A 24,714-nucleotide genomic window follows, 5' to 3' on the forward strand; every position below is an offset into this window, starting at 1 on the left:
CTGAGCTGAGTGAATATGTGACCCGGCTGGGCTCCAACAGCCTGGTTGCAGAGATTCTGCTTGGATGACGGGAAAGGTCTTTCAAAGCAGCTGTGACAGAGGAGACGCAAGAGTGGGCTCACGGGAGGCCTGGCCCCACGGGCAGGAAAGCATCACTGTGACCCCAAGTCCACTGCACACCCTATCTGCTCAACTAGCTGAAGTTACCTTCATTTAGTCCTGCTAAATATCTTCTAACCTGTGGGTCACTCAGATGGTTGGCCCTGGAGTACGGGAGTTGCTGTTAAACCCTCACATTTTCCCGATAATAATGAAACTGAGCACTGGCTGGAGGGGTGACACAGGCTGGGGCCTCTGGGGCAGCGACCCGTTGGGGGAACCCATTCCAGAAGGACTCAGGGAGCAGGACACCAGCGCTTTCTTACCAGGGCTGCTGTTGACCTGCAGTGTGGCCTGAGCCCTGGACCTCCTGGGAGCCTCCTGGCCAGCCCGCTCCTGCTCCCCTGCAGCGCTGACCCCGCAGGGTGAGTCTCTGCCCTGCCCCCGGGGTGGGGACACCCATCTCCCTGCCTCCCCACCTTGACTCTCAGCCGCTCAACAGTATCCTATCAAACTCTCCTACTCCTCCTAGGTCAAGAGAGAAGGATCACGTGACTTCTCACGCAGATCACCGAGGTTCCCACTTTGGTCAGCCCTGTCTGGGGAAGGGAGGTGGAAGTCAGGTCAGGAAGCTGGGAGGTGGTGCTGCTGACTGAGACAGATGTCCCGGAGTGGGGCTGCTGGTTGCGGAGCTGACCGCCTCGGGGTGTAAACTGAGGAAGGCGATGCCGATAGTGAACGTTCGGCACTGGAGACACTGCAGCTGCCCGGGCCCTCGGTTCTCCTATGGGTGAGGAACAGCACCTTGGGACCCAGCACTCACATTGGGACCTTCATGGGTCTGAGCAGCAGCATCTGAAGAGGGGGGCCCAGGCACACTGTCCAGGGAAAGAGGAGGGGCTGGCTTGTGCATGAGACACAGCAGCAAGGGGGTCACCCAAGGGCATTCACTGCAGCAAGAGGGTAGGATGGAGATGGATTCTCTGCACTTTTGTAGACCTATTATATTTTAATTTTTTAAAAAGTTTTCCTTTTTCTATTTTTTTTTTTTTTTAAAGAAAATGTACATGCAATGGCAAGTAAGAGGAGATGGTTGGGGGCTGCTCTTGTTAGGGGAGGGGGGACCAGAGTAAAGGGTGGCCTGGGCCCCTCTGTGAACAACCGGAGCATCACACATACAAGTGGCCTGCCACGCCAGGTACCAGGCTGGACATGACCCGCTGGGGACCCAGGGTGAGCCAGCAGCCTCAGGGGATGGAGACAAGGGCACGGAGCGTGCAGTCAGGATGTCGCAGGTACCGGATTAGAATAAAAAAGGTACTTCCCACTGCTGTGTTTCTCCTCTTTCTCAATTTGAGAGGTAATCGGCCTCAACTGACGTGTTTCTATTTCTCTGTTCTTCTTGGTGCCTTTCTGCTCCTTTGCTGTTGCACCTTCTTTCAAGCATTTGTTGTTGTTTAGTTTCTTAGTCATGTCCGACCCTTTTGCGGCCCCACGGACTGTAGCCCTCCAGGCTCCTCTGTCCATGGGATTTCCCAGGACAGAATACTGGAGTGGGTTGCCATTTCCTTCTCAGGGGATCTTCCCAACCTGGGATCAAACTCGTGTCTCCTGCACTGGCAGGCGGGTTCCTAACCACTGAGCCACCAGGGAAGCCCCACTGAAGCACTGGGAACCGCTTAAGTGTGGTCACCCCCCGTCACATCTCCTGGCACACACACACCCCTTTGCCTCTCCCTTATTTTCCTTTCTCCCTGAGTGTTTCCATACACATGCTCCTTGAGTGTGAAGCATTTTTTCTGTCTCCCCACTGCTGCCTGGGCTTCTTCTGGCCCATGTTAGAGACCTGCTTCCTAGATCTTCTATCTTCCTCCTCTTCGATTTGCTTCTTAATTTTATGGAGCATCTTCCAGTACATTTCTGAGAAGGACACAGATATTTTTCAGGAGCAAAGATTTTGAATCCTTACGTGAAAAAGTCCTAGTTGTATTTTCACATGACTGATAGTTAGGCTTTGAATTCAACATTCAAAACCATTTCTACGAGAATTTTGAAATCTGTGTCCCGGTGTTTTACAGATTCCACTGCAGTTGAAAAATCCACGACTACATTTGTTCCTGCCATTCTTCTCTCCCTGGGCAAGATACTCAAGGGCCCTTTTAATCTGACTGCCCATATCTTTGGTTCTAGCAAAGATATTCTTAGCTAATTTACTCTCTCCCACTTAAAAACAAATCTTACTACACTGGATTGTGCCGTGTCAAGTCAGCAAGAGCTGGGCACGAGATTTCTCAGTGGGAATCCAGGTTAGAGCCAGACCAGAGCAGAACCTGCCCTCGGTTGGGATAGAAGGAAGGAGGACCATCATCCCTGAGTCCTGGTGGTTAAGCAGGGGTGACGGGGTGACACATGAAAGGTTCTCCACCCTCCGAGGCCCCCATCCACGCAATGTGGGTGGATATTCATGTTCCTCAGGGACAGAGCTCCTGTACTCAGGACCCTTCTGGACCCCCCTCCACACACCTGTTCTCCTGCGTTTTTCATTGTATCCATGATAGTAAACTGTAGCCATAAATGAACTTTCCTCTGAGTTCTGTGAGTGGCTGGAGCAAATTAACTGACAGAGGAGGGGGTCGGTGGGAACCCTGACTTACATCCAGTCAGGTGACAGCCCGGACTTGGGACTGGGCTGAAGTGAGGCAGTCTCGTGGGGCAGAGCCCTTAATCTGTGTCTGATGCTGTCTCCAGGCAGATGGAGTCAGAATTGAGTGAAACTGTAGGACACTGACTGAGTGTCTGCTCAGAACGGAAGAACTGCTCATGTTTGAAAAAACACATAGAGGAAAAGGCAAAGAACTAGAATAACAAAAATTCTGAAAAAGAAGAATGACGTTGGAAGACCCACAGTAACTGATCTCAAACTTCCTCTATAGCTAGGACAGTGTAGCCATGGAGTGACACATAGATCAACACAACAGAATGGCCTAGAAACACACCCACGCAAGCACAGCCAACCAGTCTTTGACAAAGTCCAAAAGCAGCTCTACAAAGGAAGCTAGTATTCTCAACAAAAATGGTGTGGGAGCACTTGAACATTTGTAAGCAAAAAAGAAAGAAAGAAAGAAAAGACAGCCTTGATCCAAAGCTCACTTCTTTTGCAAAAAACAACTTGAAATGAATCATAGCTCTAAATGTAAGACATAAAATTATAAAACTTTAGGAGAAAATCTTCATGACCTATGGTTACATAAAACATCCTGAGACATCGGTACCCAAAGCACAATCTATTTAAAAAGTAGATGAGTTGAACTTCACCATAATTAAAAACTTGGACTCTGTGAAGGGCTCTGTTAAGTAGATGGATGAAAAGCCACAGATGAGGAGAAAGTACTTGCAAAACTGACACCCAACAAAGGACTTTTGTCCTCAAGAAAACTCAAACCCAACAGTAAGAAAACAAATAGTCCAATAAGAACATGGGCAAAAGATCACAGAAAGCCACCATTAGGGAAACACAGGCAGTGCAGTGATGAGACACTTGGGAACGGCCTGCAGGAAAAATTTGACAACACCAAGTGCTGGGACGGGGAATGGTGCAGCTACTCGGGCAGCCTCGGACGGACTTCAGTTTGAACACAGCCGTATAATCCAACCCTGGTGCTCATCTCAGGAAGTGAAACCTGTCCATGAGGGTCATGGCAGCCCTTCTAGCAACAGCCCCACAACGACTGGCACGTTCCAGCAACAAGAGGAACGAACTGTTATCTCAAAGGCATCACGTGGAATGATAAAGCCACAGTTTCATTAATTCAACTGTCTCATATGACAAGATTCCAGTGAAGCGGACAGATAGGATGTTGTTGGGGTCAGTTTCTCTGGGGTGAAGGACAGTTCCATATCCTGACTGTGCAGGGGTTGTGCTGATGCAGACGTGTGATGAAATGCCATACACTCCACACCCCCCAAGAATGCGTGAACTCCCTGCGAGCAGGGTTGTACCAACGTGCATCTTCTGGTTTGAACATCATACTATGGATGTAAGACATTATGGGTGGGGATCGGGGTGAAGGGCACACAGGACTCTATTTCTGCAACTTTTATGTGAGTCTGATATTATTTCAAAACACAGAGTTTAAATTGTAGACTTTAAAATGCAGACTTCGTAAAATGACTCTATGATCTATAGGGAAGCAGTTTTTCTAAGCAGGAATAATATTCTCAGAGTTTCATCAAAAATATTCAGGTGTGTGTTATAAATGCACATTTCCAGGGCCACTAAATCAGAAACTATGGAAGTAGATGAGGAATCTGCATTGTTTTCAAGTTCTTGAGCTATTTTATGATCAAACAAGTTTGGGGAGCACTGGTTTAGGTAAAGAGACTGTACTTACAGAAGTAGAGGCAAACTTTAATCATCTAGAAATTTTGCTTGTCTAGAGTCCTTGGATGCTAGATAAAGTGAGAGTCTGTACATTAGCACTGACAGGTGGGTTGTACGTTTTTCTCATTTATGGTCAGGCTGCTCAGATACTGCAGGGAAGTGGTAGCTGACACCCTCCCTGTGGAACACATGGGGCCACGAATGAGAGGAGAGGCTCTATAGGAGGGGGCCATTCCCTTTGGTGCAGCCCTGGTCCACATGCCACTGTGTCCTGTGGGCCCAGGCCAAGGGGACCACAGGGGCTGTGGAGGAGCCAGGGAGGGTGTCCAAATGCTATGGACTGAACTGTGTCCCCCAAAGTCCACCGCAGCCCTAACCCCCCACCCTGAAACTGTATTAGGAGATGAGGCTTTTGAAGAGGGAATTAAGGTTAAATGAGGTCATAAGGGTGGGGCCCTGATCCAAGAGTCATCGGGAGTGAGTAAGCGCATAGAAGGAGGGCCATGTGAGGACTTGAGGAGATGACCATCAGCACACCAAGGAGAGAGGTATCAGAAGGAACCACCTGCCAGTACCTTGACCTCGAATGTCCAGCCTCCAGACTGTGAGGAACAGATGTCTGTTGTATGTGTGGTGGCAGTGTGAGCAGGCTAAGACACCAGGGAAGCATGGATCCCTGAGAGAGGTGCAAGGGGAGCTGGGAGCAGGCATGGAGGATGAGGACCAGGTGGGGCTGGGATGAGGGAGACACCTCACACCCACATCTGCTGTCTTTCTTCCGATGTGAACCTGAGCACCTACTCCAGGCAGCCAGAGCTGGTCACAGCTACCCATGCAAGCTGCCCTGACCCCCAACCTCTCCTTGGAGCTGCCAGGACCCTCCAGGGGCAGCCTCTGAGGCAGGGATGCAGTCTGGCCTTGCCTCCCCTTCCCCCCCACCACAGCCCCATCCAGGAGGTGCAGGTCTGTTGGGAACGGCCTCTCACTGAAGGTGTAAAGTGGGCACTGCCTGAAACAGGTGGCACAGGCTGACACAGGTCCCAGACCATTGGTCCAGGCTACGTGCCATCTTTTAGTTTATTTGGAATTAGCAGAACATTTATTTTATGGTACTCTGATTTACTGGAACTCATTGGAAAAGACCTGATGCTGAGCAAGATGGAAGGCAGGAGGAGAAGGGGACAACAGAGGATGAGATGGTTGGATGGCATCACTGACTCAATGGACATGAGTTTGAGCAAGCTCCGGAGTTGGTGATGGACTGGCGTGCTGCAGTCCACGGGGTTGCAAAGAGTCGGACATGACTGAGCGACTGAATTGAACTCTGATTTAACACTGTACTTGGTGTCTAATAAGACATTCAAGTAGACACACAAATATCAAACCAATAAGTATGACTGAGCCCCTTTGCTGTTTACCTGGAACTATCACAATGCTGTGAATTGGCTATACTTCAATACAGAATAAAAAGTTAAAAAAAAATCAAACCAAAGTATGTTGCTCCCCACCTCACAAACGTGACTCAGTTTAGACTAGGAACAATGACCCTACAGAGTGCTGGTGATTCCTGTGACTGTAACAGTTGAGAAATGGCTTAAATAGAGATATCTTCTTTCGCTCCGAGAAACCTTAAATTTCCCCTAACTTCCTAAAGAGAAACACTGCTAAGGAAGATCCTCCCTTAATTATTTCTATGACGCTTAACAGTTAAGTCTACCCTGGGCTCAGAACTCGTAATTCTGGCTGAGAGTGTGCTGCATGTAAATTATACCCTCAGTATTCAGTCACATAGTTTCCGTGTGACTCACGTTCTCCCAGAGAATCCAGCACACAGCAGAAGCCGACTCAGCAGTTTCTCTCACGAGGCCACCTCCCCACCAACTTGCCGACCCTCGAACGCTCGGGGCTGAGATAAGCGTGTCTAGAGACCCCTTGCGGGTGCAGAGTTCCACATCTGAGGGCGCTAAAGCAGGGGCCCCCGGGGCTGACCGCCGGCCAGCACTTTCACACGAAATGGGACATTTTAATTTCCCAGTTAGGATATGAAAGCTCTTACTAGCTCTCCGCTGAAGTAGCTGTGATTCTTTGTTCTGAAACCGACAGTGCATGTGCTGGGAAAGCATCTGTAAAAGGACAGGCACATCCCAGAACCATGACCCGAGGGCTGGACGTGCTCTACAGACGGAAGGACTGGGACAGTGACAGGAGTCCCAGACTCGGTGCTTATTCTCCACGCGCCAATGATGGTTTGCAAACTCATATCCAAATGCCAGCTGAGATGCAAGGTGATGCGAGTATGCACCCAGAGCCCTTGGCTTCCTAACTGGATGCTCAGGTCACAACCTGGAGGACAGAAGACTCTGTCCTGCTCAGAGACCTGAAGCTTCCTTGGACTCAGAGCTCCACCAACTCACACACCCCTCAGAGGGGAAGGACAGCCTCCCAACAGCTCTGCAACAACCAGGCGCTCAGTGTGGCTGTGGGTGAACCAGGGCCGCCCGGTGCAGACAGGACAGAGCTGCCCCTGTTCCGTGTGACTGTCAACATACACCTGAGTGCTCCCACCACTACCAGAGACCCTGCTGGCTCCTGGGAGACACACGCTGGCTCTCCTCCTGCCCTCACGGCTGGAGGAGCAGCAGGAAAACCGCTGAGCCTTCCAGTGCCCTCACCACCCTCCCCTGTTACTAGTGCAACTATTATCACCACCTGTTCTGAGTGCACCACCTGTGGCCATTGGGCCATTCCTGGAATAGTCATCTCAAAAAAGTTCATTTGGAAAAGTAAATCCAAATGCAAAAGAACTTTTTTGTGTGTGGACCAGCACGAATGGCACAGAACCTAAAAGCTGGTGAAGCAGTTTTGGTAACAGAAGCAACAGGCAAACCCAAAACTAAAGAGGAAAGGGTAAAGAGCTCGGATCATCCAGAGAACTATGTGAAATAGCCCACAAGAGGGACATGGTGGTCCCAGGCACCATTCAACTCTCAGGGTTTCTTCAGCAACACTTTGAGTTCAGTGAACAGAACACTTGATGCCAGAATCATAAGCTGATTATCATTATAAATCATTCCATTATACTGAGATTTCAGTTTTCAAAACTCAGAGTTTAGAAAAAAGCACTTCATTATATGGCAGGATCTCAAGGAATCACAATGTGGGACAGACCCCAGCACCTCACTGGGGGAAGAACGTTTCCACGCCTCCCAGAGCTTCTTCCTGGTTGGGCTTTGAGAGGCTGCTCTCCACTCCTCCCTCTCTGATGTGCCCCCCGCCCCACCCCGAGGAGCACATTTCTCCCACCCTGGGGGGTTAGGTCCTGGGAGGGGCTTGTCCAGCAAGATAGAGTCTGAAGTGTCTTCTGTTGGTGGGGCAGCCAGAGCCGGACCAGGAGGCAAACAGAACAGGCCTGGGCCCATCCCCGAGAACCCGGGGCTACTCTAGGTCTCTGTTTTGGGGTGACATGCTACAGAGCTTAAAGTGGGTGCTGACACGCTAAGGCAGTGGCTTGTTTTCAAAGCTGGACAAAGAGAGAATGCTTGGTTCTCGTCCTCACTTAACACCACATCGACATGCGGTCAGTTCGCAGGATCCCCTTGACATCCCACGGACTTTGGGATCCCCCAGGCTGAGACCTTGAGGCCCTTCCTTATCTCTTCCTCCAGCCCCCCGCCCTGCTGTGGTTTCTAGTCTGACCTGAGCCCACACCCACTTCCAGCTCCGTGGACTTCCGTTACCTGCTGACCAGGCCCACCTTCGGCACAGCGCATCTCAGCTCGTTCTCCAGACCCGGGCCCCCTCCAGCGGCCCTGCTCAGGGGTGGCCCTACCCCACTAGAAACTCAGACCTCTTCTGGATGCCCCCACCCTGCAGCTGCTCTGCACTGCCCAGGCCCCCACCTCCTGCCCTCTGCCTCCATCCACCTCAGCCCGTGTGACCGGCCTGCATGGGTCCTGCTCCCCAGTCTTGAGCCAGGCCCTCCACACTTGCCTCCTGGCTCTGGCTCCTTCCCAGGCCAGGCTTCTGTGAAGCGCTGTTCCTCCTCTTCCAGGCAGCGCCTACCGCGACTGTGCTTGGCACCAGGAGGCAGCAGGTACAGGGGCTGAGAGCACGGAAACTCCCTCCCACCCCCAGATGGCAGACGCACCTGGGTGAGCAGCTGGTCAGGCGCCAGCTGGTTGATCCACCTCGTGTACCGCTCGGTGGAGTTGGGGGGCTCCCGCCTCACTTGACAACCGATAATCTGTGAAAAAATAACAAACAGGACTTAAAGCCACGCAGCCTTGGGGGCAGCCCCATGTTTCCATAACTTTCTCCATTCAGCTTCTAAATAAACAAGAGCTGCAGCCCTAAGAGCTCATTGCCCCGGCCGCCTCCCTCTGTCTCGGCTGCCAGAGCAGCCCCCACGGTGATGCCATCAGACAGGCACTCCCCGCCCCAGGAAGAATCCATGCTAGCTGCCGTCTAAATCCTCTCCTGTACCCTGCCGGACTACTCCTCACTCCTCCTCCTGCTCTTGGTTCTGGAACCCAGCCCTGCCTCCTCCTGGCCATAGACACCACCCCCTCTCCGCAGCTTCGCAGGCTGACTCCCAGCACCCAACACCTAGGGAAGCCCCCCTGCACGCTCTGCTCGGGTAGCTGCTTGCAGTGCGTTTAAACATCCGTAAGACTGCTCAGAGGTAAAGGGTCCAGCCCTCCTGTCAGTGAGGCAGGCTTGGAGAGAGGCCGGCCCCTCCCGCAGATATCAGGGGTCCTGATGCTCAGACACCAGCAGCCCCAAGGCTCAGATGCAGAGAATGGGCCAGTTTCTGAGGGAGGGGCCCCTCGCAGCAGCAGGAGGAGGCCTTTCTCCCCTTTTCTGGCCAGGGGAGGGCAGCTGGAGTGTCCGAGGGTGGCAGAGAGCCTGCCCCTCGGTGAGGGTCCTGTGAGGCTCTCACAGGCTGGCTGGCCTTGGGAGATGATACTAACCTCCGATCCCCAGGCTTTGTCTTCCCCACCTTCCCGACCATCGGATAACACAGTCAGGAAGGTCAAGAGTGGCTGGTTGACTTAAATCACTGCCTAAGTCTCCTTATTGAGAAACGAGCAAAAGTCACCTCATGATATCTGAGTTTCTTAAAACTTGCTCTAATATACACAACACTTACACATGGTGATTAATTTGTATTAATGCAGTTATGCTACTGAAGAGTTTTGAGAAGGTTTTTGCCTACTTTGCTTGAATTTCGTTGTTGTGGTTGTGTTTCATGATCCTGTTATACATATACACATATCCATTCTTTTTCAGATTCTTTTCCCATACAGGTTATTATTGAACGCTGAGTAGAGTTCCCTGTGCTATACAGTAGGTCCTTGTTTGTTGTGGTTTTTTAATCTGTTCTTGAGAGAGAGAAATGGTAGATTCGCGTGTGGTAGTAAGAAATAACACACAGAGATCCCATGTGTGTTATTACTTGGTTTCCTCTAATGGTAACATCTTGAAAAACCAACACTTGGCCTCCACTGGGCTCAGGGACACTGGGCGTTTCCACGGCCACAGGGGCCCCTCACGGTGCCTGTATGGCTGCTTCCCCCCTCCCCGACCCCCCACACCCACCCCACCCGCCTTGCCCCTTCCCCCCACCGCTAGCTCGCAGCCACAAACCTGCTACTTCAATGCCATAATTCTTTCAAGAACATTGCAAAAATGCAATCACATTGTGTGTAGCCTTTAGCAATTGAGTGATTCCCTGGAGATCTGTGCCCCCCCCCCCTTTTTTTTGGCTGAAAAATACTCCACAGCTTAACCCTCTGCAGGACACCTGGGCCGTTTCCAGTTTGAAGCTGTTACTATTATTCTGTTGCAAATACTCATGTAGGGGCTTTTGTATGAACAGAAGTCTTCGTTTCTCTGGGATGAACATCCAGGAGTGTGACTGCAGGTCATACAGTCATGTCATGTTTTAAGAAACTGTTTTCCTGAGGGCTGAACCACTTCCATCCCCACAACAGCATGTGAGACCAGCTTCCCCGTGTCCTCGTCATGTGTTTTGGTCTAGCTTTTCCGACAGGTGTGTGCAGTGACTTGAGGTTGTAACATGCATCCCCAATGGCTCATGAGGCTGAACCTCCTTCCGGGGGCTTATTTCTCATCTGCCTGACCCTCCAGAGTAATGTCTTTCATCCATTTCCTGATTAAGATAAAACACACTTGGCCACAGGCGTGTATTCTTTTTACATATTATTGAATTCTGTGAACCCTTTATGTATTTCTCCTAAAAGCACATACTAAACACAGTTAAAAATCAGAACAGCTCTTGAATGAGCAGCTTGCCCAGTGCGAGGCAGCAGGACTGATGTGACCAAGGCATATATTTTTAACTGTCTATTCCATCTGTTTTCTGGTATCGTTGACACTGGCTTGCGTTTGATGGCTGAACAGAAAAGGTTTTGAAGAAAAAAGGAAACATGTGGATCAAAGCTGTGAGCTAGAAACCCTCTGTTTCAGAAGTATTCCCAAACATGAAGATGAAGAGGCTTAACTTCTGTATAAACACCCAGGCCCCGGCCCCACACTGCTGTGTCATGAACAGCTGCTGGGGGTGGTGGGCCAGCCGAGTACAGCCCAGCCCACGCTGAGAGACACAGTTCTAGTCAGACCGTGAGGGGAGGCGGACATGGCCTTTCTGGGACATGGGCTGACTTATGCTATTTCCGCAGTGAACACCTGAGCCCCCTTCCCAAACCTCACCTTCCACTCTCTGCCTCTGAGGAAGGCTGAACTACACTGGGTGGGGTCTCACATGGAGAAGGGCTAGGAGGACATGAAATGAAGCTGGAGCTTCAGGGGCTGGCTGTTCTTTGAGGTTTTAATCAATGTGAGTGTTGGTCTACAAAGAATGAAAGGCTATTTTGTTTGCTTTGTGAAAGTGAAAAGTGAAAGTCAGACACTCAGTTGTGTCTGACTCTTTGTGACCCTCATGAACTGCAGCCCACCAGGCTCCTCTGTCCATGGGGTTTCCCAGGCAAGAATATTGGAATGGGTTGCCACTTCCTTCTCCAGGGGATCTCCCCGACCCAGGGATCGAACCCAGGTCTCCTACATTGGCAGGCAGATTCTTTACCATCTGAGCTACCAAGGAAGTCCTTTGTGTGCATTAACACTTTTTAAAAGAATGCTGGCTTGGGCCACAGGGCAGACAAAGGCAAACCATAAAAGAGGCACCTGCAGCAGGACGCCAAGCTCCTCTCCTGTGCTGCCTGCCCTGCCTTCATGCCAGACCGCTATGGACACCACGCCAGCACAGGACCTGTACACAGTGCTCAACAGGCACAGGCTGGACGAACACAAAGAGTGGGAAACTGAGAAAATGCTTCAAGAAATAATGGTCAAAAATTTTTGCAGATTTGATGCAGGCTATAACCACAGATCCCAGAACTTCAACAAAGCCTCATTAGAGTCAACCTCCTAAAAAAAAAAAAAAAAGAAAAAACTTATGTTTGTGCATCATAACCAAAGTGCTGAAAACTAATATTGAAGAAAAAATCTTAAAAGCAGTCAGAGAAAAACACCCATTACACAGAGAGACATAAGGAAGGCAGCAGACACCTTGGCAGAAGCTATGGAAACCAGACAAGGGAGAGGGATCTTTTTTAAAAAATATTTTTATTTGTATTTATTTGGCTGAGCCTGGTCTTAGACGTGGCATGCATAATCTTCAATCTTCGTTGCATCATGCAGGATCTTTTTTAAAGTTGCAACATGTGAACTCTTAGCTGTGGCATGCAGGATCTAGTTCCCTGACCAGGGATCAAAACCAGGCCCCCTGCATTGGGAACACAGAGTCTTAGCCACTGGACCATCAGGGAAGCGCCAGGGAGAGGCATCTTTAAAGGAAGAAAGGACTTCAACCTAGAATTCATTAGCCAGCTAATGAAATTAGCTTTCAAAAATTAAAGGAAAAGAGACTTTTTCAGAAAAACCAAAAGTCAAAATAACTCATCACAAGAAGAGTTAAATTACCAAAAAAGATGAAGGAAGCTCTCTGGGGGAAAAAAGACGATCTGACCGATAACACGGAATGCTAAGTGGCAGTGATGTTAAACATGTGTAAAAGCAGAAGACATTTTGCCATGTGTAACCTCTTTATAAGATAATTGATTCTGGTAAAAATAAAAACAAATATCGTGGGGTTTACAGCATGAACTGTGTGACAGGATGTGATTTTGTAATCTTATGCTCCATGTGAGATGCTACCATCTATTTAAGGTAGAATGTAAAGGTAAGGTACACATTGCACATGGCCCTAAGCCAACCACTGGACAATAGTGAAACAAAGAGGTATAGCTGATAAATCAACAGTACAGGTAAAGTGGGATCATAAAACAAAACACGGAAAAGAGGACCAGGAGGAAAGAGGCTCAGGCAAAACACAAAACAGAAGATGAAAACCAATTACATAAAACACAGAAGGAACACAGTAATAAAAAAGCAAAAGTCAACAAAATAGAAAAAAAAAAAGAAAGAAAAAGAAAAAGGGGGGAGGGACTGGCATGTGCCCGAGTTAGGAGGGGTGCCATCGCAAGGTGGCTTGGCATGGCTGTTGCTGGGATCAGTACCCATCTACAAGCTCTTACTGAGGAACTGAATTTTTACATTTATTTTTAAAAATTAATTATTTTTATTTATTTGGCTGAGCTGGATCTTAGTTGTGGCTCATGGGATCTTTAGCTGCAGCATGTGGGATCTAACTCCCCAACCGGGGGTCAAACCTGGGCTCCCTGCATTGGGAGCACTGCGTTTTTGCCACTGGACCATCAGGGAAGTCCCAGAAACTGAATTTTTTAAACTTCACTAACCTCAGTTCTTAATGGAAATGAGAACTGATACTGCAAACCCACATAACAAACCAGACAACAAGCTTGAATAGGAAGTTGTAAAATGAGCCCGGGACCTGCACCTTGAGTTCTGAGAGGAAGGCAGCCCACCCTCCCCACCCACTGTCCTCACGGTGCGGCTGCAAGGTCCCTCCTGCAAGGCCGCTCAGAACCACGGCCTGCAGATGAGAAATAAGGGGTGGGAGTGGGGGGAAATGTAAGCATAAAGCTGTATTAACTACATTTATGAAATTAGCTCCTAATTTATGTTCATGAATAGTTTAAAGATTACTAAAATGTAAACAAAAACTAGATTTCATTAAGAACTAATTGCCTTATGGATCTAATCCTCAAAATACTTAAAGTGGGTACATTTAGGAATGGAGGCAGTGTTTTAATATTTTAAGTTAGATTAACTATTTTATTTCATACTCCCAAATGCTTCTTGTCATCAAAAATCTTTTCTAAATCATGACTTACAGATCAATGTGTAATCACCTGGGCAACAATCACCACTAGGAAACAGGGCCATTCAAACACGCTCCCAGTTCCCAAGAGGTTCACCTGTGCTTACTCATCAAGAGTGGTATGTATCAGGTGTGACTGGGGTGTGGGGCGGCCACATTCCACGAAACCTAAATACACAGACATGTGTTGTCCACGTGTGGTGGTCACAACAACGTTGGGCAGATGTGGAAGAACACCGCTCCATCATTGTGATTTTTAACCTGAGAAACCTCTCCAGACTGTAGGAGGGGAGGTGCCCTCATCGCCTCTGCCTCTCAAATCTCCTGGGCACTGGACCAGGTCCCCTTTCAGCAGGGCTGTTGTAGCCTCCCCACAGCCCCCCAGTCACCCTTTCCCCCTCCCGACTCACCCCACCTCTCAAATACCAAGTATTCCCAGAGATGGATGCCTGGCCTGCAACACGCCCCCTCCCCAGGCTCCATCAGGGCCAGCTGTGGACACAGAGGCCCCCACAGCCCACCTGCAAACCTATCCCCAGGCACTGCAGGCCGGAGGGCTCCTCACCCAGTCTCCTGTGCTGTGAAGCAGAACTGGACCACAGGGCCTGGCCACCAGACTCTGTTCTGTGTGACTAAGTGAAGCCCCCATCTGCACCTCCTTCTTCCAGCTGCTGCTGGGTACACAGACGGTGCCCACTGTGTGCGAGGAGTGGTGAGGACAGAGCCAGAAGTGAGGCGGCGCCGGCTTTAGATGCTGACAGCAGACCCACCACCTCCCAGCCTCACGCAGTGTGGGCTCCTTGCCCTCCCCTTCAGACAGCTATGCCCTCTCTGCAGTGCCCGTCATTCCCGGGCACGCACTCAGCCTGACCAGGTCAGTGCCTCTCGGTGGACAGAGGTCACAGGAGCCACACCCACAGGGTGGGATGAGGCTGCGCTGAGCAGAGGGGAGATGACTGCCCTGGGGTCACCTGAAGATGGAGACGGGTCCGCGGTGCCTGCCTCCCGCCTCATGTACCCGCCAGGCAGGGTGGGCGAAGGCCAGGTCACCGAGGACTCCTCCCGAGCCCCCTGGAGACTCACATCCAGATGTAGGGAAGTCCAGCCATCGCCCTGTCCCAAGACCACAGGGAATGACCCGCCCATGTGTGCTGGAAAAATTCTGGGCCGCCCTGAACCTCTGCAGGATGATCCCTGCCTCCTTCCCACCTTCATCCTCAGTGCCTCCACAGTCCTGAGAATACAGAGCTTCCCACCTCTGCCCATCACAGGCGACCCCTCAGGGAGGGGCCTGGACCAAACACAGCGGCTGCCCTGACCCCACCCAACTCCTGTCCCAGAGCGGAACCCTGCTCCAAAATGCTCAATAGGGGAGTGGAGAAACGCCTGACGTACCATCTTAGAAAGTTCTGCAGAGAATATGCAGCTGCACGACTTATGGGAGCTGACATCCTCACAATTAAATGGCTTTCTTGTAAATGGCCTTAAAGAAGTAATGACCAAGGACAAACATATACTTAGCATTCATTTCATTCTTTCCAAACAAACTATATGATATAATCAACAAAACCACCAACTGGCAACTGCAAATCAAGATTTTTGTAGGTCATGACTTTTATAAAACCCAGCCCCACAGTAACAGCCCTTCTCAAGCTGGTTTATCTAGTGCAGCAGGGCTGCCCTGAATCCCTGGTCTCGCTGCAGACCTGTGATGCGGGGCCGGAGGAGGCACAGCGGCTCCACTGCTGGGAGAAAAGCTTCTCCTTTGTTGGAACAGAGTATCCAGCACACTTAACACAAGTTTAGGGAGAAAAGCCCTAACCTAGAACCTTATAAAAGCACAAGACAATGTGTTTTAATTAAGATTAAGATAAACTGGAAGATTAAGATAAGCTTTACTGTGTTGCAGACAGTAAAGACTCCGTCTGCAATGTGGGAGACCTGGGTTCGACCCCTGAGTTGGGAAGATCCCCTGAAGAACGGAAAGGCTACCCACTCCAGTATTCTGGCCTGGAGAATTCCATGGACTGTATAGTCCATGGGGTTGCAAAGAGTTGGACACGACTGAGTGACTTTCACCTCACAAGATAAACTGACACTGTCTATATTTTTCCCAAGTTCCTTATATATCCCTAGATTTCAAGGTCTTTGAACTTACACATTGTTGTTCAGTTGCTCAGTCATGTCCAACTCTTTGAGACCCTATGGCCTGCAGCATGCTAGGATTCCCTTTCCTTCACCATCTCCTGGACCTTGCTCAAATTCATGTACACTGAGTCAGGGATGCCATTCAACCATCTCATCCTCTGTTGCCCCCTTCTCCTCCTGCCTTCAATCCTTCCCAGCATCAGGGTCTTTTCCAATGAGTCAGTTCTTTGCATCAGGTGGCCAAAGTACTGAAGCTTCAGCTTCAGCATCAGTCCTTCCAATGAACATCCAGTGTTGATTTCCTTTATGATGGACTGGTTTGATCTCCTTGCAATTCAAGGGACTCTCAAGAATCTTTTCCAACACCACAATTTGAAAGCATCAATTCTTCGATGCTTAGCCTTCTTTATGGTCCAACTTTCACATCTATACATGACTACTGGAAAGACCATAGCTTTGACTATGCAGACCTTTGTTGGTAAAGTGATGTCTCGCTTTTTAATATGCTGTCTAGATTTGTCATAGCTTTTCTTCCAAGGAATAAGCATCTTTTTAACTTCGTGTTTGCAGTCACTGCAGTGATTTTGGAGCCCGGTAAAATAAAATCTGTCACTGTTTCTACTTCTTCTCTCTATTTGCCATGAAGTGATGGGACCGGATGCCATGATCTTAGTTTTTTGAATGTTGAGTTTTAAGCCAGATTTTTCACTCTCTTCTTTCACCCTCATCAAGAGGATCTTTAGTTCCTCTTTTCTTTCTGTCATTAGAGTGGTATCACTGCCTGTCTGAGGTTGTTCATATTTTTCCCGGCAATCTTGATTCTGGCTTGTGATTCATTCACCCTGGCATTACACATGATGTACTCTGCATATAAGTTAAATAAGCAGGATGACAATATACAGCCTTGATGTACTCTTTTCCCAATTTTGAACCAGTCCATTGTTCCATGTCTGGTTCTAACTGTTGCTTCTTGACCTGTACACAGATTTCTCAGGAGGCAGGTAAGGTGGTCTGGTATTCTCATCTCTAAGAATTTTCCACAGTTTGTTGTGATCCACACAGTCAAAGGCTTTAGCGTAGTCAATGATGCAGAAGTAGATGTTTTCTGGAATTTCCTTGCTTTTTCTTTTATCCAACAGATGTTAGCAATTTGATCTTTGGTTCCTCTGTCTTTTCTAAACCCAGCTTGTACCTCTGGAAGTTCTCAGTTCACATACTATTGAAGCCCAGCTTGAAGGATTTTGAGCATTACCTTGCTCGCATGAAATGAGCGCAAATATAGAGTAGTTTGAACATTCTTTGGCATTGCCTTTGGGAGTGTAATGAAAACTGACCTTTTCCAGTGGAGAACTGCCAAAAGTAACTTCACATGTGAACCAAACACAGAAAAGTGGGGGGAACAATAGATCTAAAAGTATCTCACTCTCTACAATGTCAACGCTGGTTACAAAATTCTTCACACAGAATTCTTTCAATGTAAAATATGTTCTCAATGCTTGGAAACTGTGTGCCATTTCCAGTTATGTGAAAAGCACCCCTGACGTCTCTAGACCTGGACCAGTTCTCGGACTTAGGCCCACCAGCTGAGGGAGGGGCCCCACCATGAGGATGGACCTATGATGCCAAGGGTGACGCACTCAAGATGCATGATGTAAGGCTAGGAGGGGACACTGATCATATGAGGCAGCTGGACACAGGACACAGGTGACACCAGACCCATCATGCCCACTGGAGTAAGGGTCCATGGGTCAGGTAATAACCTGGGCTCATGGGCACACAGGTCCTACCGGTGACCACTTCCGGGTTCCTGAAGGTGTAACCAGGGAGCACAGCCTCAAGGCCTGGCCGAGCCCCCACAGGTTCCCCGGAATGTGATTAGGGACGCGAGTAAGAGAAAGGCCAGGCGAGAGTAAACCGAACACCATACCACATTCTGAGGAAAAGGCTGAGATTGGGCCATCTCGGAGGCTTGAAGGAGGGGGGTGCTGGTCCTGACACACCCCTGCAGAAGCACTCGTCTCACTCACATGCTGCATCAGCAAGTCAGCACTAGGGACCCTCTCTGCTGTCTTTACATCGTTCAGTGGTCTGCACCCTGGACATTCCCATACTGGCCACTCTGTGAGGACATCTGTGGCACCTGGTGAGCAAGACTTTCGGGTCCAGAGGTCTGGGCACCACGTCTCCCTCTCTGAGGTGAGGTCCTTGGAGAGAGAGGCACAGGACTGGGCAGTCTCCCTGGCCCTCTTGGGGTCCTGTTTACCCCTGACCCTTGTTGACAGTGGGGTCTGGAGAAGCACAGGCCTGCTGCCTGGCCCTCAGGCTGCAGAGCCCTGGAGGAAGTTGGTGGTGGTCAACAACATGGAGACCGGCAGCCCCAACGGGGCTGTCATAGCACAAACCCCAAACCCTGTGACACAGAGCTGTGGGCCATTCAACGTGATGTGGCCGGGGCACACGGTCACACTGCCCACCAGCAGCTGGGCACTCTCAGACCACCGAAGCATGAGGTCGAGTGGCCCTGTAGCCATGCAGACGAGGGTGGAGGTCCCAGGTCACCCACCTGTGGCTCCGAACTCTCCCTCAGCTGCACCCACAGCCTCATGGGGGTCCCCTAGGACCCACAGATAGAGCAGGTCTGCAGGCAGGCTAGTGTCATAGGTTGGCACAACACAAAAAGGGACTGATACTGCAGCCTGGTCCCATTCAGACAGTTCCAAGGCCCTGGAAGCCTGGAATGTCCACCTGTGGGAAGCTGGGAGGTGGCTAGGGCAAGGACACATACAAACCCACAGGCCCTGGTCAGCATGCAGGGAGTTTGCTGGGAAGAGCAGACCTCTGAGCCACTGCAGATGGACCGGAGCACTAGGAGCAGCCTCTGGTAGGCAGTGCTGGCTGCTGGGCTCCTTTCCAAAGGCTGGTCTAGTTACGACCACCCCTGACCTCCTGGTCACAGACAGACTCTGGGCCATGGGGGCCCGGCCCAAGGATTCCAGCAGCCCTGGTGAGTTGGTGATACCAGCCCCCAGCTCACGCAGTGGTTCCCTTGATGCTACCTTGGTCGAAGGGCCACTTGTCAATAAGGGAGCAGCTGGGCACTTTCGAGCCTCCCTTAAGTCCAGCCTTCTGGAAATGTCCAGCCTGAGAAACAGTGGAGTGGACTCTCAAGACATAGCTGACAGATGTTTTTATCTTCTTACAGGCATGTTTCAAGGACTTGTTTATATTAACGATGTTTAAATGTAAGCAATATAAGTGCAATTACAATTTAGGGAATAAGAATCCTCAACATCAAACTTGAGATTGTGAACATCACCTATTCCACGAAAAGACAACAAAAGCTCTTAGGAGGAGTGCACAGGTGTGTTCACAGGACAGCCAAGTCCTAGAGTCCTAGTCACGTGTGTGGGGCTGGGCCGTCGGAGACAGAGCATGAGGGGTACATTTCTTTGTTGTTCAGGTACTCAGTCATGTCTGACTCTTTGCAAACCCATGGACTGCAGCATGCCAGACTTCTCTGTCCTTCACCATCTCCTGGACCTTGCTCAAACTCATGTACATTGAGTCGGTGATAGCATCCAACCACCTTGTCCTCTGTTGTCCCCTTCTCTTCCTGCCTCAATCCTTCCCAGCATCAGGTTTTTTCCAATGAGTCACCTCTTTGCATCAGGTGGCCAAAGTATTAGAGCGTCAGCTTCAGCATCAGTCCTTCCAATGAACATTCAGGACTGATCTCCCTTAGGATGGACTGGTTTGATCTCCTTGCAGTCCAAGGGACTCTCAAGAGTCTTCTCTAACACCACAATTCAAAAGCATCAATTCTTTGGTGCTCGGCCTTCCTTATGGCCCAACTCTCACATCTATATATGACTACTAGAAAAACCATAGCTTTGACTATACAGATCTTTGTTTCTTAAAAGGAGAAAATCAGCAGATTAAATTCAGAGCCCCAAAATTAGGGGCTACTGGAAGAGAAAGAATTCATCTTGGATGAAAAATCATCCTTCAAACTCCTTGAGAAACTATCTGAAGGAAGTGTGTTTTTGAACCTTTTTCTTAGTACATATTTCATGGGGTGCATGCTCTGAGCCCTGAGCCCTGTCCCAGGAACTGGCTCTCTCCTTCATGAAGGCCAAGTGGCAATAGTCAGACCTCAAATACAGCACCTGGAGCCCCTGAGAAATGCAAAGTCTCAGGCCTCACAGACAACCAGGATCAGATCTCAGGGGCTTGTGCACTCATGACCTGGAGACACTTTGGTGTGTGGACACAGCAAAGGGACAGAAGTGAGCAAAACCCAGGGGCAGTTCCTCAGCAGACACGATGCATTTTAAGACAATTCTGGACCTTTCTCCTTCCCACTTTCAAGACCAGTGATTCAAAGATGTCTTTACTAAAACTTTATCATAGATATCTGAGCAGTGAGTCCTGTGGTCAAACACCAGGTCTAAGGATCAGCCGCCTGGGCCACCCTGGACCCTGAGCCTCAAGGGGGCGAGTGATTCATGGGCCTGAGATGTTCTTCCAAGTTTAAGTGGGTTGGAGATGCTTCCCTACATGGGGCTCCTGCGGGGGGATGTGAGCCTCCCTGCCTGGAGGACGGGTCCTGGGGAGCTTCACTCATGGGGGCCAATGTGGAAGCCATTCTAAAGATGAGAATGTAGTCTGAGGTTATGCAGATAATAAGATTTTTTTAAACTGATACACCCTACAGCTCTCAATCTATTTTCATGTCCAAGGTACACAGCTTCTAAAAATGCTGATAAAACTAAACCAAACCAAAAAATAAATTAAAAAATCCTTTGGACACACTTGAAAGTAACAAGTGCTACTCAAAACAAGAAGCACATTTTTCTTGAAAGGAAAACACCTGTGAGTGTGTAGACACACCAGGCACACATCTTTCTCCAAGAGGGCAGTCTGACTGCAAACTGACTCTTTCAATCCTAAGGAAGAATCTTAATCTAAAAAACTATAATGGCATTTCTACCAAAAGTTGTAGAAACACGCATAAACATCCATACTTACACTTTTTGGGTGTTGCAAAGCGGCTTCGTGTTGCAGCCTCACTCTCTGAGGCATCATCACGTCGTCCTGCAGGGGAGAACACACTTGAAACTCCAGGAAGCAACTCTGACAAACAAGCAAGAAGACAGACAGCCTGACGGCGAAGCAGGCAGGAGACCAGAACAGGCAGTGCAGACACTGCCCAGTGACCCATGACCCCATCAGTCATCCGGGCAACTCGACTGCCCAGGATGCAGTGCAGCATGAGTGAGAAGTTGGACAATTCCAGTAAGAACCACACAGCTGGGAGGAACGGGGATCTGGGGAAGAGAGTGGGGCATGTCCAGCAAGATGGAGACTCTGATTCCCGAGAGCCAGTAACTTTATTTACCCCATGGCCAGAAAAAGACTTACACATACGCACCAGAGAGATGTAGAGAAATGTTCACCACAGAGTTGTTCAAAATGGGGAACAACTTGATGTTCACAGACCAGCCAAGGTAAGTAAACTGTGTGCCTCACTATAGTCAAATACCATTGAGGTATGAGAGTGAACGACAGCTACACACGCATAAGTGAATTTCACAGATATAATGCTGAGTGAAAGAGGCAGGACAACAGAATATATATAGTATTACTCCATTTATTTAAAATTCAAAGTCAAGCAAAATTAACCTGATTATTTAAGATACACACACATATAATATGAACTACCATAAAGAAAGCAAGAAAATTATAATCCCAAAGTCAGAATAGTGGTGACTTTGTAGGGAGGAGGTCAGGGTATACCTCTTAAGTGTTAGCAATGCAGTTACTTGCTGAGAGGTAAATACATGTGTATTGACTTCCTAATTAATCTTTAAAGTGTACATGCATGTTCTGTGTATTTTTCTATAGGTATGTTTCATCTCACAATTTTAAAACTGCTTTAAATTGATAAAAAAAATTCAAATATGGTACCAATATGCCCAATAGAAGAGCTAAAAATAATATCATTGGGAGGATATTTATTTTTAAACTGAGCAATGAGATAAACTAAAAGACCTGTATTTGTATCTCTCATTTCTTCAACATGGCCTCATGAGCTAATGTGCTAATCAAATGAACTGCAGGTGAAGTAAGCTGAGAGGAAGCTTGTGGCTAATGTGAGGAGAAGGGGGAAGGAGGTGATGAAAGAGGAGGAGGGAGGGTAGGGGGAGGGAAGGAGGAGGGAGAGGACAGGGAGAAGAAGGGGATGGACAGGGCAGGGGCCCCCTCCAGGCACAGCGGCGCCCTCAGCAGGCAGGAACAGAAACGCAGGGAGGAAGCTGTCAGAACAGGAATGGAGCAGTTGCCTATTCCAGGCCCGAATCCTTCCCTGGCTCCCATCAGGACCACGCTTGTGGGCATGTGCGTGGTCAACCACAGCTGGGAACCTTAAAAAGGAAAACCAGGGGGGCTTCCCTGGCTGCTTGGACAGTAAAAAGGAAAACAAGGAAAACTGAAGTGGTGGTGGGGTAGGGGGTGGGGGGTGGGGGGTGGGGTGAGCAATGTGAGGAGAATAAAAAGAAGCTATGCTAGAGTTCAGCCTATTTCTCTCCCACAAAGGGTACAGTAAGGCGGCAGGGCAGAGACAAAAGAGGGAAATTTCCCTGAAAGGGGAGGTCTATTGATCAAATTCCTGAAAAGTGACTCCGTGTCTGGGGGCCTCATGCCGAATCCTAGAAGTTCTGAGGGTTTCCTAAACCAGTCCCCACTCCTGGTTGCAAGTGGGAAGGTGCACAGGTCAGCACAGGACTAGGCAAGCGTTTCAAAGTGAAAGTGGGGAGGGTTGAGGAAGCCACAGTCAGGGTCAGGGTCAGGGCTGGCCTCTGCCCACAGCATGACCTCCCCTGGGGCCCTGTGCAGTGGCAGCACCACACACGCAAGCCCCACTTCCTCCAAACTCAGGTGAGAACCCCGGGAACACCACCACAAGCCTCTGGCCTCCAGTTCCCACACACACTCAATGACACCAAGACATCCACTGCAATGGCTATCGTGTGTGAACCAGCTCAGCTGTTGTATTTGGCTGGATCTCAAAAATATTTGCTGAGTAAATGAAGAGTCTGTTCAGGGCGGAATTGTATTTTCAATTCACCTCACCATTTACACAACACTCCTTTTTTTTTTTTTGCTATTTATCACCATCTTCTACAGTTGGAGGCAGAGCAGCTAGTATTATCCCCATTTTGTAGCCAAGGAAACCAAGGTTTGGAATCTCTACAGAATCCATTCAAGATCTCATAGCAATTACACGTCAGGACTAAAATTTGAACACAGGTCCAGTTTTACAGCTCAAGAATTTACACAAAAAGCAAAATTGCCCAAAAAGTCTTAGCTCTCAAGAACATTCTAATACAGTCTTCTATCGCCTCGGCTGCTAGGTGTCTGAATAAAGTGAACATCTGCAAGTACAAGGAGAATACAGGAGACATTTAACACACCCCTGACCCTAAGCTGAGAAGGTCAAGGATGAACACAATGAGTAAACATTCAAGTCAAAAAGTGACAGCGTAACAGGGTAACAGACTGTCTCAGCTGCACAGTGACTGCAGATTATAGATAAGTTCCTTGCTCTCTCAAGACCATTTTGAAAGAGGAAAAACTTGCTGAAAGATGGGAGCATGAAAAGATCTTTATTATACATGAAAAGTGATGTGATATCTTAATAACAAGCCCAGATGTGTTTCTGCTGTGATCCCACTGCCTTTCATCGATGTCCATCCCAGGGAGGGGCCCGCTCTGGTCAAGGTCACTGTGCTCACAGCTGGTACCCAATACCAGGAGCTGGTTTTAATAAAAGTCAGCTGGTATCTGCAATGCAAACAGGAGGGGGTCTACAGGATGGATATAAAAGGTCATCAGCACGAACTACAAAAACCCAGAGTCTGCATGTCCTGATCCCAAGGTGTATCTGGAGACAGACTTTCCCTACCACAGGAGGGAGGGTTCAAAACCTCCATATTTATTTGCCAAAAGTGTGCAAGATTCCACAATGATAACCAGGTAAGAAATGTCCTTGGCAGCCAAGGGGAAAGAATTTTAATGTATTATAAAAATAACACTAATTCAAGATGAAACACTGTTCCCTTTCTGACCATAAGAATGTTGAGTAGAGAAAAACTAATCTGGTCAAAGAATTTGAGTTAAAAGAAACCTGCATCTTTGAGTTCAGCAGCTTCTGAATAGAGGGTAGTCCTGAGGGAGCGAGGCTGTGGACCCCCAGGGATGACCAACTCCCAGGATGGGTGAGGGGCAGGAGGAACCACTTGTACATGAAGGAAATAACAGTCTACAGTCAAGAAGATCTGTGAAGAAAGCAAGGTCGATGTTGTGGTTTCTGTTAAGTCTCCTTATGCGTGACTTATGGACAAGATTTGAAGACACAGGTAGAAATTCCCTGGTCACACCTCAACCTCAGGATGCACACTTCACGCAGAGGACCCTGAAGGACAGGGAAGAGAACAGAGGAAACCCCACCTGCATGCTGAGAGCCAATTTCCAAAGCACAGTGTTAGGAACTCACGTACATGACCCACCTACATTTTCCCGAAGCCAGAGATACAGGGGAAGCGGGTCTGCTTGAGAGAAGCTGTCTTCTGTGATTTGCTACTTAGCCTGAGTAACTAAGTCATGGCAGGGCAGGACCCACACCCAGGTCAAAATGCCTCCACATCCACTTGCAGAAATGACAGGGTAATCGCACACAGTTACCAAAGATACTGAAAGAGTC

General features: G+C 49.0%; 1 protein-coding gene across 4 annotated transcripts in view; it reads right to left on the reverse strand.

Annotated features, from left to right (window-relative positions):
• Positions 1–24,714, reverse strand: part of B3GNTL1 (UDP-GlcNAc:betaGal beta-1,3-N-acetylglucosaminyltransferase like 1) — a 109,741-nt gene that overhangs the window by 46,117 nt on the left and 38,910 nt on the right. For all 4 annotated transcript variants that reach the window (XM_065911178.1, XM_065911179.1, XM_065911177.1 and 1 more), the window contains exons 5-6: positions 20,982–21,047; positions 8,628–8,723 (exon numbers count right to left, since the gene is read on the reverse strand). In XM_065911178.1, the coding sequence (XP_065767250.1) occupies positions 8,628–8,723; positions 20,982–21,047 (162 nt within the window). The remainder of the gene's footprint in view (positions 1–8,627; positions 8,724–20,981; positions 21,048–24,714) is intronic.

The sequence above is a fragment of the Muntiacus reevesi genome, chromosome 18 (genome assembly GCF_963930625.1).
Source record: "Muntiacus reevesi chromosome 18, mMunRee1.1, whole genome shotgun sequence".
Classification (NCBI taxonomy): domain Eukaryota; kingdom Metazoa; phylum Chordata; class Mammalia; order Artiodactyla; family Cervidae; genus Muntiacus; species Muntiacus reevesi.